The following is a 13,723-nucleotide window of genomic DNA, read 5'->3' on the forward strand; positions in this document are numbered from 1 at the left end:
GTTTTTCTGCACATCCGGAGCGCTTTCTCCTAGTGGCCGAGCGTCATGATGCGCCCCTCAGGCCCTCGTCCGGATGGCTGCATACAAGTACCTGTCACCCAGTGCCTGTAGTGCCTGTTGTGGCATAAGTCGTACGGTACCTGAGTCCACGCAAGTCGTTGCGCCGTCGATTCCCTTCCCGCCTGTCTCGCGTTTCACGGCCAGATCATGAATTGAAGACAGAGATCATGTTCAGCGAGTTTTCGCACATGCCTCATTTCACTCAGACTGCACAATATGCTACCGTCCAACCCTCTGGAGGACTGCGATGACTGCACTCCCGACTATCTCAGGTCATCGAAGGAATTTGGAACCAAGGCAGCTTTCTCAACCCTCCCCTTCATCGCGACATTTGCGGTCCTGACCTTCATCGCCTACCGCAAAGTCTACCCACTACTATCATCCCCTTCGACAGGGCAAGATGGCCTTAAAGACCTCCCTCGACCGGCGACGTCGCCACTCGAACCTGCCACGCAACAACTTGCGCGCCGCGTCGCTGCGATCACCTTTGCTTCTACCATCGCTCTGTCCGCCGTGCTGACAGAATTACTACTTTGCGAAATCTCCAATTCCTTTAATCCTACTGCCAGGACCGTTGCGCTGCAAACAACGGTGGTGAGCCTGTTGGGTCTACTGGTGGTTGCCATACCACTGCTAGGGATATCTTCTGTTGTCTCAAAATCGGGATACAAATTTCGAGGAGAGAAAAAGCACCGGGTCCGTTTGGCATGGACTCTGGAATTTGCTGGCTACGCCGCTTTTCTGTTTGGGTTCTGGGCAATTGGGGCCCTGCTGCCTACTACGTCGACGAGCATAACCGAGAGTATCAGTCGACATGAGGGTCTTTTCCAAGCATGCTTGGATAGGCTAGGCATCACCGGAGTGTCGTTGATGGCTTTACTGTCTGGCTTTGCCTCTGTCAGCGCCATATGGCAAAGTTTCGGGTCTAGAGTGAGACCTGTTGCGGAGACTGATATCACGCGCAAGCAGGCTGGGCTGGACGCCACTCTCGATATGCTCGCGGAAAAGAAAGAGAAGTTAAGAATGCTGGAGCAAAAGGCTACCCAAAGTCCGACTCAAGGATTCTGGGGTCGAACCATCGGCTCACTGCGCGGGAACCGAGAAATGCAGGAAAGAGAAACACTGGAGATGGAGCAGTCAGGGCTCGAGACGATGGCCTCGTCACTCGAGAGCTCGGTTGCAATCATGCGTGCGCGGCGTGCGAATCAGTTGAGAGCCACGACGCCGTTGGGACGTCTGTCCCTGGTGTTTTCTTATGTCTTTTCATGCTACTGTGTCTACCGCATCTGCACGACTACGATCAACATCATTCGGCGCATATTCTCTTCAGGACCTGCGACGTCCTCCGACACGGACCCGGTCACATACACGATTGCTCTGTTTGCGCGGCATGTTTACCCCTCGCTCGACCAGGCGTCGTGGGCACAGCAGATTTCTTTTCTGCTATCTGGGGCGATGCTATTGGCGTCATTTACAGCAGTCACGCAGACGTTCCATTTGTTTGCACGGTTCATGCCGGGCGTGCTTCATGCCACCAAGACCAATTTCGCGCTGTTGATCAGCCAGATCAGCGGGATGTATGTTATTAGCTCTGCGATCATGCTCAGGGGCATGATGCCGAAAGAGGTGGGCAGCGTGATCAACAGTGCACTTGGTGCTGGGCTATTGGAGCCGGCTTGGGTGCAGAGGTGGTTTGATGGGTTTTTCATGCTTGCCGTGGTTGCTACCGCGACGGGCATCTTTCTTGGACGGCAGATATCCGGTGTGGCGACTTTTGAGGACGATACAGGTTGGGACGGCGGTATGGAGTTGGGCAAACGGTCCTAGGGGTATCGTATGGTATATGTTACACATGAGTGGAAGCAATGGTTGTATTTGTACGGGGTTAGAGGGGCTGCCGGGTAACAGCAACGGCGGTAATATCCGACTTTGGAAAAAACGGACACTGTAGACACAAACGCATGTTCAAGATGAGCCCTATTATGCCGGTGGAGAGAGTTCCCAAGCGAAAGCGGTTTTGGTGGGGGTAATAATGGCAAGGCTGAAGGTATACTGTGAGGCTACTTGCCAGGGGAATCGAGGAATGGCAGCCTCACCGCTCACCATCTATCTCCTTCTTCACAACTCGCGGCACATGATGTCACCATCACGATGTCTCCCAACCAGGCGGTCATGTGTGCTTCAACGCGGATCTTCCACAGTCTGGTCAGCTCACTCGCTTCACAATCTTTCCTGTCTCCCAGAGTGGCTGGCGACTTCGAAACGAGAGCAAGAGAATACGGGTCGCCTCCAGTCGTGTTGGAAACCGAGCTGATCAGAGCAAACGAGTGACGACGTTCCAGATCGTCGTTGGCCGCGTCGAACAACTGGTACCACCAGCTGAGAGGCTGCTTGCCCAGGAACGAGATCAAAACCTGGCCGTCACCAAGACCGTCGTAAGTAGCGAAGCACAGCCGAGGTAGCTCCAGATGGTAACGTATCGAATGCTTCGCTTAAACAACGTGTCCTGGGCCCTTTCATGCAAGAATCCATTTTGGGCTTCTCAGCCTGATCGCTTAGAAAGGAGGCTGAAGCCGAAACGTATCCCCTTTTCCTTGAGTTGTCGGTCACGCGACCAGCCCAGCGTGGCTATGAGGGCTGGCTTGATATATACCAATCAAGGAGCCCTGGAGGCATTCAGCCTCGTGGTCCCCCTTGTTGGATCACGTCCTACGATCTCCCCGTGTCATCGGACTGACCAAAACTGGAGAAGATGAGAAAGAAACCAGGAGGGACCATGCATTTGATTCCGGCGACGTTGCTCGCCATTCTTGTTGAGTTTACCAAGGCCTTCGTCATCCCCAGGAACAACTTCAGTAGTACTACTACTACCAATATTGTTGCCGCCGCCGCGAACATCGGCGGCGGAAGGGATAGGGATTGGCAGTCGGCAGTGCAAAACATCAACGGCATGAACTCAATCCTCACCCTGCTCCCGGTCTTGACGGGCAAGGTGCAGAACATCAAGCTGGTCGCGAGCCGCGTCTTTCCCGCGTCGTTCGTCGTGGCCGGCATCGGCGCTGGCCGAGTGCTGTCCAAGTTGCAACTGGGCATCCTCCTGTGGAGCTTCGAGCTCTACCGCAACACAGTGGCCGAGCTGTCGTACGCGCACGACGAATACGTCAACCGGTTCATGCCCAAACTTCGCCACATCCCCTCGGGTACGGCGGAGCGGCACACGACCAGCCTTATTGTCAACCACAACCCGGCCGAGGCGTACATGGTCGAGGCCTGGTTCCAGGCGCGGGGGCGTCCGTCGACTGTGCGCCTGAGACAAAACAACCATACGAGCTGTTGGTGGGATCTGTCGTCTACCTCGCCCTTTACACCGCCGAGACCTTCCTGGCCGTCCAGAACGGCGCCGACGGCACGGCCCGGCTGTTGATCGCCGTGCAGACCATCTGCGTCTGCCTGTGGCTCGGGGCCGTCATCTTGACCCAAGTTGCGCGCGGCCAGGGCAAGCCCCAGGTGCAGCTCAACCGCACAGGGTCCGCCGAGTACCGTTGCCTCCAGGTCCCGACAGCGGGCGAGCACGTCGTCTGCGAGGTGCTCAGTTTCCACCTCAATAACCTCGGCGGGTTCCAGGTGTATGGGGCCAAGTACGAGCAACCAATCTTGAGGGTCGCGGGCGCCTTTGTACTCGTCAGTGGCATCCTGGACGTCGTTTCCACCGTCCTGATTGTTGGACTGACCACCTGGGCGTACCCGTGGATTGGGATCGAGGTCGTCATCATTCTCACCAAAGTCATCTTTTGTCTCGAACCGACGCGGGAGATTGAAATTGCAAGTGTTATCGCGGACGCCAACAACAACACAACAAGTGGAACGAACGGGATCGGCGATGAACCTCATCTTCTACCTCTGAAGGTCCAACTCGGAGATGGTCTCAGCTGCCACAAGGTCACGACCGACCGGAACATCTTCCACGACCGCCAGACAGGTCTGGACTGGTGCTCGACCACAGCCGGGTTGTGGATTGGACAGGGTTACAACGCCGTCGCATCATCGTCGAATGACTCCGGCACCAACGACAGCACCTCTAATACAAGGTACCTTGTGATGGATCCGCAACAGGATCAACTCACCTTGCTCGTCGGCAACCAGCCGGAGAAGCAGGACAATCAAGCATTGCAGCGCGAGTTCTTGGCCGCGTTGGCGGCCGTGGTCGAAGCCAACGTGGTGCCGAGTCAAGAGTTCATTGAGTCGATCGAGCGAACTTGTCACAATATCGAGCATACCATGGCCACCAACTGGTACGCATTCGGATCCAAGGACGTGATGGATAAGATCGGCAAGGCTCGACGCGATCGGAGATGGAGACACTATCTCTGAAATGGCTTTTCTTCCTTGCTGGCCCAAGTTGGACTTCTCACCTGCCCGAATGAACGGAAATATTGGTACCATCGGCGCGTCTCAGGGTTACCCACATGGTATTTATTAATGAATGGATTCTTTGTAAGGCTCCCTGAGTCAGCCATCGAGTAATGGCGTGACACGCTGGCCATCAAGAATATAGAAGGATTCGATATTCACGATGAGAACCCCGGTTTCCTGATCCTGACACGCCATCTGTAATTGTCCACGGTAACGATCGTCTTGTTTGCTCCTGGACAGTGTGTTTAACCCCCTGTTAGAGAGCACACAGGCCACATTTAGAAGTTACCTACGTGCAGTGCGTGCTTGAACGCCCCAGAGGTGGAAGGTGAGCCGAGGATTACTTGAAGCAGCGTCACATCACGTCGCGTCAAGGTAACCGGCATGATCGTCAAAAGTTTGGCCGTGCGTGGCCGTGGTGGGCAAGTCGTACTCATTGTGACGCCGTGTCAACTCAGAGCAGAGCACCATCAATTCCACTTGCTGTGAACGTCTTACAGCGTTGAACGTATGGATCTTGAAGCCAATCTCCCTCAACCAGTATTGCAACCATGACAGACATATCTCCAACACTGTCTTCACTTCTAGTTGAGAAGCACTCCGCCAAATCAGTGATTGGCCGCACAAGAGATCCTACCGCGAACCTCGACTCTTTCTTGAGAGAGGCATATCAGATAGTACGCTCGCAATCGCAGCCTCGCTCATTTCCAGGCTGACCTAGACCTCACAGAACCGATCCATTTCCTCGTTACTTAGCTACCTCCGGGGAATACGCACTCCGTATCTTTCCACCGCACCACCACCCCGTCATTCAAGAAGAGCTGAACCCGCCACTCCTGCGCAGGAGGGAATCATTCCCGAACACCTGAGCGACTCTCAGCGCGAAGCGATCGACTCCGAGACATCCTCCATCCTCCGAGACATTAACAGCAAGATATCTAACCTCTCCTCAGCAGTAAATCTGCAGCATGACACTGCGACCAAGGTTTTGGAGAAGAAATATGGTCGTCCGAGCGGGCTTCTCTGGCGCTGGGCTGCTGGAGACGGCGACGCTCCGGACGCGGGAAAATCCCAAGCACAATTAGACGAGGAAGGAAGGGTGCGCACGACGAAGATGTTCCGTGACGGAGTGCTTTGGTACCTGGGTAAGAGGCTGAAAGATGCCATCACGGCACAGCAAGAGATGGTCGAGAAACGTCTTGACCGCGAACGGCAGAAACAGATGAGCGTGCTTTACGACCCGAGGAACAAGGGTGTACGGGCAAGTCGAGAGATTACGTCCATGCCTACTGGGCGAGAAGCATATGGTAATCAAGATCTACGAGCGCACGACCAATACAAGCCTTGGAACGACCCATCTCAAGGCGGAGAGCCGGAATTGTCGGCGGAACAACTACAACTGTTCGAAGAGGAGAATAAGGGCATGTTTGAGCATTTCAATGAACAGATGGCCAAAGTCACACAGGTCGAGAAGAGTCTGATGGAAATCAGCAGTCTCCAGCAGACGCTGGTGGGGCATCTGAGTGTGCAAGGGGAGATGATTGGGAACCTTGTGACGGACGCGGCGAATACGGATGTGAATGTACGAAAGGGCAATCGAGAGTTGAAGAAGGCGAGTGAAAGGGGGAGTACGGCAAGGTTGGTGTTTTATGCGACGGCGGGATTTTGCTCGTTCTTGGTGGTTTGGGATTTGATATTCTGAGGGATGCGAGGCTCAGTCTGAGTTCTGGGGGGAAGCATCATGCCAACCAGGTCAGATGTATGTCTTTGCAAGCAGCAGGGGCAGCGACATGGGTATAACTATGTCTACTCTGGTATCCCGCGGTCACCATTCGAATTGCTTTTGCCCCGGATGCTCCATGCTCCATGCTGCTCCTCTTGCCCCGGTCTTGCCCGATGGACGCCTCCAACAGCAGATGGTGGAGCCCCTCGATTTGAAGAGAGGCGCATGGGGGAATTCGATCTTTTGAATGGGAACAGATTCGAGGCTCGCTTTGTAGAAGTGATGAAGTGAATCCTGTGAGACGGGATCAAGGCTGTGTTCCGAGGCTGCACAGTCTGTATGAAGCACATGTGCGACAAATCGTGAGGGTTCCTTGGGCTACAGTAGGGCACGAGTAGGGATCACCTGGCCTGCGGGCTACTAAAATCGTATGATAATTAGGCGGCCCCAATTGGCTTCTCCAATATCCTCGGTCTATCGGGGTACGAGGGGCGTGGAGGGGCTCGCAGGACTGCCCATACGGCGATTCTTTGGCTCTTCATTCGTATGCTCACAGCATATGACTGTTGACAATTCCAGCTGTACCTCGCTACATCCCACCGAATTACCGGGGACCTGTGGCGTTATTGTCACCTGCATCGACACCAACATCAGAAGCTACCTGCACTGCCTAACATATCGCTGATCCGCCCTCAGAGGTACAGAGGTACGTTGCCATCCATCCGCCTTTTGACACATTTTACTCCAAGAAACGCGCATACAGCACTCCGTAGTACGAGTAACTTAGTGTTTTGGGCACCACCACGCCACTTTTTTTGATCCTCAAAGACATGCCCTCACCGCCTAGACTCTCTACCTCGTCTTCCTCTCCTGCATCCTCACGATCCACGACTAACGCCAACTCTCGTCTCTCCCAGGTCAGACAGCACACCATGGGTTCAGTAGGAGGTTTAGATCCCGAGACCCGGTTCAACGACAATGTCGTCCCTCAAGCTCCAGAAGACCCGTTGTTCGGATTGATGGCTGCGTACCGCAAAGACACAAACGAGAAGAAAGTCGACTTGGGCATTGGGGCGTACCGAGACAACAATGCGAAACCGTGGGTGTTGCCGGTCGTCAAGAAGGTGGGTTCACAATCACATCCTTAAGCTCTAAAGAGACGAATAGTGCGTGAACGAAGCAGACAAAAAGTGACTGACAACACGACAGGCCGATGAAATCCTACGGAACGACCCAAACTTGAACCACGAATACCTTCCCATAGCAGGTCTTGCAGACTTCACTTCAGCCGCGCAGAAACTCATCCTCGGCTCGGACAGCCCTGCTATTAAAGAAGGACGGGTGCGCTCCCCCTTTACTCATACTTTTGTGGCTTCTGAACTTGCTGATATTGATTGCTGACGCCAGGTCTGCTCCCTCCAAACCATTTCCGGCACCGGTGCCGTGCACCTCGGCGGCCTGTTCCTCTCGAAATTCCTGCATTCGCCAACCATCTACCTGTCCAATCCGACATGGGCCAACCACAACCAGATCTTCACAAACGTCCACCTTCCGATCAAACAGTACCCCTACTTCTCCGCCAAGACCAAGATGCTCGACCTCGACGGCATGCTCGACACTCTCAAGGCCGCGGAGCCCGGTAGCATCGTGCTCCTGCATGCCTGCGCACACAACCCGACTGGGGTGGACCCGACTCAGGAGCAGTGGACACAGATTGCCAAGGTCTGTCAAGAGAAGAAGTTGTTCCCGTTCTTCGACTGCGCATACCAGGGCTTCGCCTCGGGCGACCTGGCCAAGGACAACTGGGCGATTCGGCACTTTGTCGAGCAAGGATTCGAACTCGTCATCGCGCAATCCTTTGCCAAGAACTTTGGCCTGTACGGCGAGCGCGCGGGTGCGTTCCATTCGGTCGCGGCGCCCGGGCCCAAGGCTCAAGACATCACCAAGCGTGTCGCGAGTCAACTGGCCATCTTGCAGCGGAGCGAGATCAGTAACCCCCCGGCGTACGGCGCACGGATCGCGAGTATAGTTCTCAACGACCCGGAGCTGTTCAAGCAGTGGGAAGGTGATCTGCGCACCATGTCTGGACGGATCATCGAGATGCGGAAGAGCTTGAAGTCGGAGCTGGATCGCTTGCAGACACCGGGGAACTGGGACCATATCACGAGTCAGATCGGCATGTTCAGTTTCACGGGCATCAGTGAGAAGCAGGTTCTCGCCATCAGGGAGAAGTGGCATGTGTATATGACCAAGAATGGCCGGATCAGTATGGCGGGGCTGAATACGGGCAATGTGAAGTACTTTGCCGAGGCGTTGGATGATGTGGTGAGGAACGTCAAATAGGGACCGGCCGGTTCGCATGATGGCCGAATTGACTGATGGGGGATTGCAAGGGAAGCACGACAAAGGGCGGTGCGGAGTGAAGTGAAATGAGGGTGGCAAGCATATCGGAAGCTTGGTGCTTTTGGAATCTGACCCAGTGAGCGCGTGGTTTTCTGTCTCGGCGGGAGAATGAAGGCAAAAGGAGGCATGGTGCAGATGTTCAGCGGCCTGCCTGTTGCATGAGTTGATCAAAAGAAGAGAAGGGGCTGCATATCTGCATCATGGCTGTGGCTCTGGCTGTGGCTCTAGCTCTGGGCTTCGGGAGATCTTGCTGTGCACTCAATGGGCTTGTGCTTGTGCTTGTACTTGGACTTGGACTTAGCAGCAGCTGAATTTCGAGGTCCGGCATGGGTGCATGAATTGCCAATGATGCCGATGAACATGGAATGGAATGGACAGCATTCTACGGATATTCAGGGAATTTGCCTAGCAAGCTAGGTACCATCATGGGGGACGGGATCTGCGTGAGAGTTTCTACGAAGGCCATAGACAAAACAGAATTTCAAGGCAGGGGCCGTGAGAAAATCATCGAGATGAGCATGAGTGTGCCAAAGTCCTCGTTTCTTAAACAATACAAAGTTACCTAGGTACATGCTCAGCAGGCCTTTGTTTTCCCTGCCTGCAGTGTCCGGACTATCGAGAGAAGAGGATACTGTAGGTCGTGCTAAACCTCGCCAAATCCCAGGCTTGTGCATGTGCCTCGAGGAATGGCATTCGAGTCATAGGCCAAGGTAAACCGGGCACGACCGGGCCAGCAATCTCGTCCGTCACCGCATGGTATCTGTGTTTGTCTCCGGCTTTCGTTACGTGCCGTGCATCCACGCACTCGCCTTGTCATACAACAGGAGTGCCAGTCTTTTGAGATGTTTGGCAAGCAATTTGAGCTCTCATCTTCTGCTTTTGGAGCGCGGTGGTTTTCTTTTTTGCTCTCAACGATGGCCTCTCAAATCCCGGTCCCAGGTCGAATACTGGGGGCGCTTCCGAGAACAGCGCACATTTAGAGGGGTCGTTTTGCTTGCTCGTCCTTTGCAGTTCCACATCTCATCCTTTCCCTCGGCAACTGCTGTAAAGCAATTTAGTCGTCAAGTCTTGTGGGTGGAAGGGTGCCTGTGAGACGGGGGCTGTACGGAGTAGAGGACAAATCTTTTAAGGTGTGATTGCTCTTGTACTGTACCCCTTTTCCCAGTTGTCCCAGAAACAACTCCGTCATTGCCCCGTCCCTGGTTTCGGGAACCTCGGAGAGGGGGTCTCCCTCAAATCTCAAGTGGTGCGAGTGCGAGTGCGAGTTAGTTCAGTCATGAATCATCGCCCAAGCCGTCACGCCTTCGCCTTTCCCATCCACACTGGGCCAGCCCTCGTGGTCTACCTTGCCCTTGCCGACGACGATTTGCTCGGCGACCCGAAAGCCGAAGTGCTCGTAGATCTTGACGGCCTGGGGCGTCGTGGCTTCCAGCCAGGCCGGGACGTTTTCTGCCTTTGCACGCTGCAGGAACGGGAGCATGACGGCGTTGATGCTGCCGCTGACTCGGGGAACGGATGTGTTCCGCGCCAGGAATGATAGGTGGTAGTAGGGCCGTAGGGGTGGTGATGAGGTTTGGGGTTCGTTGTCGTTGTCGATGTCTTTGTCCGAGTCATCCGATGTTGAGTTGGAATTCGAATTTGAATTCGAATTCGACTCCGAGGAGTAGTCTGATGTCGAGGGGTTGGAGTCGGATTGTAGAGGCCGTAAAGACCGGGAAGGCTCTGGAGGCTGTGGAGGCACGGTAACGTTAGTGGCCAGATGCTTCTCCTTCGCGGCCTTGACTTTGGCTCTCCATTCGCTGAGTAGGACGCCCGGCCGGGCTTTGGAATCGATGAATGCCTTCCCCTGGTATTGTGGCGGTTCCCAGAGGGCGATGACGGACCAATCGCCTGCGTGGACGAGCTCGGCGTTGGACGCGGCGCTGTCGAGGATGCCTTGTGCGAAATGGCGTCTTCGACGGTCGGCGTCGATCCGTGGGGATGGATAGGGCGGTGGTGTGTTATCGTTGTCGACTATGAACGATGTTGTCAGGGCGGTGTTCGCGAATGAGTCTGTTATGATGTCGATGAAGCGATCTAGGTCGGTCATGGAGCTGGGGGAGATGAGTGTGTAGGGCTGTGGCTGTGTGGAGGAGGACATGTTGGAAGGATGCCGCCGAAATTGATTGCAAGGAGTGTCGTTTGTGACCTTGTTGGTTGTGTGTATACTAGGTACTCAATGCTGTGCTTGATGGCCTTGTAAAAGAATGACTGGAAAGAAATCCGTTGACCGGGGTTTGTGGAATGTTTCTGGATGTTGAAGTACTTGGTGAAGGACATAGCATAGGGCGTGAGCGAAGGGGGTGGAGACCAAAACATTTATTCTGGTAGGCTTACGGAGTACATTCTTTGGTTCATCATTGCGACTCTCCATTACCGTATCGAATTATCGAATCATCCCAACCGTTTCAATCCCGAGAATAAGCGACAGAACGCGATAACCAGTTCAGGTGATGCAGACAATGTGACGCTGGCATCAAAATATGGGGTAACAAAAATACCAAAGCTGCGTCATACACCGACATCAAGCAAGACTCCTTCGTATTTCTGAGAACCTCAGGCAGAACGAGGCAGACAACGAAGGAAAGGAAGAGACTGGCCAGGTAAAAATTTCCTGATCATGTAGTGGCTCGAGAGTGGTTGACACCATTTAGAGTAGATTTCATCGAATTTCATCTCATCGATCAAGAAAGACAATGCCGGTATCTCGCAACCTCTCCGCCTTCACTCTGATAGGCAATTCAAGGTCGTTTGTCACACTCAGCAACTCCCTTCGTGCGTCCTCCTCAGTCCTCATCTTGGTCCCTGGCACTGTCATCGGCTTCAAACGGTACGACCTCAACAATGTTGCAATCATGGCCACAATCTCGACTTGACTGAATTTCTTGCCAGGACAAGCTCGTGGTCCTCCCGACCAAGCGTTGAAGGCCATCTCACCTTCCCCTGAAGGAGCACCAAATCCTTCACAGCCCGTTACTCGATCCACGCTGATCCATCGCTGGGGACGCCACTCCATCGCATCCTGTCCCCACCATCTTGGATCAGTCTGAGATCCCGCAAAGTCCCAGTTGACATGGACACCTGGCGGAATAAGCAAATCACGGCCTCCCACACCGAGAACTTGTGGTTCGTTCAGACATATCCGAGTGGTATCACCAAGAGGGCCCCAGAAGCGAAGCGTTTCATACTGTTGGGGATGGGTCAGCAGATGGGTGGATGCATCAAAAGTGGAAAAACATACCAGAACTGCTTGACATCTTAACAGGCGCGGGAAGACCTCTTCATACTCCAGCGTGCCGACCTCACCGATCACAGCGTCCACCTCCTCACCTGCCCAGTCCTGCACTTCTCGATGAGCAGCGAGGAAAGGAAGGACATGCATGGCTGCGTTTGCCGGAGGCTCGAAACCGGTCAGGTTCAGGATGAACATGTTGCCGTAAAGCTCACTGTCTGACAGGTACGAGCGTTTACCCGCCGGAGTTAGCAGATTCTTGTCCTCAGATTTGGCCACCTCGTTCGCCTGGATGAAAGCGTTGATCAAGTCCGCCCCCGAACCGAGATGGGATTGTCCTGACTTCCGTTGTCGGTCAATAGCCTCGTCCATGTATTGCTTGAACTCGTCCAGATGGACTTTGATATCTTGGAGCCAACGAGGCGTCAATGCTGGCGGCAACTTCACGTGGCGGAATGCGACAATCCGCAGGAATCTGGTGAATATGAACCACATTGTTGCCGAGAAGCTGACCCTGTGTCCGGGAGGGATTTGGCGGAGGCCGGTTTCGAAGTCGTATCTGTGGCCAAACCCTACGGCAGACAGAACATGCATGGCCATGATGATGCAATCATTCCGTACGTCCTCCATCAGATTGTGACCTTGGCCCTGCGATCGTTGCCTGGCTATCCTGAACATCTTCCCAGCTTGCTGCAATGCCTCGTTCCACACGAGCTTGTAGTTGACCTCACGAAAGGCCGGGCTCGTGATCTTCCTGTGTCTCTGCCATTCGTCGCCATTGGCAGTCAGGAGGTTTCTACCATACAGGTCGAAGATGTGGTAGTGCTGCTGCGGCTTGTGCCACGTTTTGTACTTGGCCTCGAGCTCCAGGCCGGCCAGCGGATCAATGAAGGTGATCTCATTCTGGTTGGGCGTGACGAAGCAGAAGACGTCGCCGAGATCCTCGTGGGGTTTGAAGCGGATGTTCACGTTCCAGCCGTGGAAGGAGTAGTCAATCCAGGATCCCAACCCGAAGGGGAGGGCTTTGATTAAGCGGTAGAAGTACCGCCATGTGAAGAGCCAAACGTTGTCCTGTCGATTGAACGGAAGGATCTTGATGGGTATGCCGAACTTCTGTGCCGCACGGTAGTTGATGAACAATCTGTGTGTTCGGTTCAGAGCGATGTAAGTGATATATAGGAAAGGGAGGCTGCACAACAGCAGCCAGATATTGAGGACAACCATGGCCATGATTTCAGTCTGAAGAACGGTGCTTACAATTACGGTGCCAGACGCTTTGAACCAGCCTTCAGTCTTTGCTTGGGGGTTTGACCTTCGACGTGTTGAACACTGTCTTGTCTCAGCGTCAGTTCGACAGTTCTGTCAAGCACATGTCCGCTGCACTTTGGCAACCCAGCGTGCATCTCCTCAAATGACGCGGTCGACCCGTTCGCTCGCCCAATGTTGCCTAAAGGCGTGCGGAATCATATCATTCAACCGAGTCTCGACTTGGTCTGTATGGCGAACACTTACGGTCCTGAGAGGCGGGAATACATCGGATGCACAGTCGCCTTTTGCCGGCAGAGACTCTGACTCGGCCCATTTGGAATTGGAAAAATTGATGCCGCGGCCAATTCGGTAAGTTCCAGATTGTTTGAGAAACAGCCTAATTCACCAAACACCAGCGTTCGTTTCAAAAATCATGTCTGTTTCTTTCGCAATCCACTCACGAGAGCCAGAAGAATAGTACGTGACCAACCTGATGCGCAGACCGTACGTGTACGTGACAGGGGGGCCACAGCCTTGCAAAGCTTTCCGTTCCTTGGCAGTATGCTAGATTGTGCTCGACGTGGAGGGAACGAACCCACCTTTCT

The 13,723-nt window shown here is 54.1% G+C and overlaps 6 protein-coding genes across 7 annotated transcripts; 4 read left to right on the forward strand and 2 right to left on the reverse strand.

Annotated features, from left to right (window-relative positions):
- Nucleotides 1-276: 276 nt before the first annotated feature.
- PV05_04648 (uncharacterized protein) lies at nt 277-1,887 on the forward strand (the record flags this gene model as incomplete). The annotated part of the gene is made up of 1 exon (XM_013461073.1): nt 277-1,887. One exon carries the CDS (start codon nt 277-279, stop codon nt 1,885-1,887), a length of 1,611 nt encoding a protein of 536 aa, XP_013316527.1.
- Nucleotides 1,888-2,812: 925 nt separating this feature from the next.
- On the forward strand, nt 2,813-4,601 carry PV05_04649 (uncharacterized protein; the record flags this gene model as incomplete). The annotated part of the gene is made up of 2 exons (XM_013461074.1): nt 2,813-3,260; nt 3,341-4,601. 2 exons carry the CDS (start codon nt 2,813-2,815, stop codon nt 4,429-4,431), a joined length of 1,539 nt encoding a protein of 512 aa, XP_013316528.1. The 3' UTR covers nt 4,432-4,601.
- A 215-nt stretch (nt 4,602-4,816) lies between these two features.
- Nucleotides 4,817-6,542, forward strand: PV05_04650 (uncharacterized protein). The gene is made up of 2 exons (XM_013461075.1): nt 4,817-5,150; nt 5,204-6,542. Exons 1-2 carry the CDS (start codon nt 5,025-5,027, stop codon nt 6,173-6,175), a joined length of 1,098 nt encoding a protein of 365 aa, XP_013316529.1. The 5' UTR covers nt 4,817-5,024; the 3' UTR covers nt 6,176-6,542.
- A 194-nt stretch (nt 6,543-6,736) lies between these two features.
- On the forward strand, nt 6,737-9,161 carry PV05_04651. 2 transcript variants are annotated; one of them, XM_013461077.1, is made up of 4 exons: nt 6,737-6,902; nt 7,114-7,320; nt 7,406-7,537; nt 7,604-9,161. In XM_013461077.1, exons 2-4 carry the CDS (start codon nt 7,129-7,131, stop codon nt 8,537-8,539), a joined length of 1,260 nt encoding a protein of 419 aa, XP_013316531.1. In that variant the 5' UTR covers nt 6,737-6,902; nt 7,114-7,128; the 3' UTR covers nt 8,540-9,161. The 2 variants fall into 2 exon arrangements, with proteins under 2 accessions (XP_013316531.1, XP_013316530.1); XM_013461076.1 differs by having other exon boundaries at nt 6,737-7,320.
- PV05_04652 (uncharacterized protein) lies at nt 8,975-10,909 on the reverse strand. The gene has a single exon (XM_013461078.1). The coding sequence runs from the start codon at nt 10,737-10,739 to the stop codon at nt 9,870-9,872; it is 870 nt and encodes a 289-aa protein (XP_013316532.1). The 5' UTR covers nt 10,740-10,909; the 3' UTR covers nt 8,975-9,869.
- A 406-nt stretch (nt 10,910-11,315) lies between these two features.
- Nucleotides 11,316-13,094, reverse strand: PV05_04653 (uncharacterized protein; the record flags this gene model as incomplete). Its single annotated transcript, XM_013461079.1, has 2 exons — nt 11,316-11,825; nt 11,880-13,094. The coding sequence occupies 2 exons, from the start codon at nt 13,092-13,094 to the stop codon at nt 11,316-11,318; spliced, it is 1,725 nt and encodes a 574-aa protein (XP_013316533.1).
- Nucleotides 13,095-13,723: the final 629 nt, after the last annotated feature.

Source organism: Exophiala xenobiotica (genome assembly GCF_000835505.1).
Source record: "Exophiala xenobiotica strain CBS 118157 unplaced genomic scaffold supercont1.3, whole genome shotgun sequence".
In the NCBI taxonomy this organism is placed as follows: domain Eukaryota; kingdom Fungi; phylum Ascomycota; class Eurotiomycetes; order Chaetothyriales; family Herpotrichiellaceae; genus Exophiala; species Exophiala xenobiotica.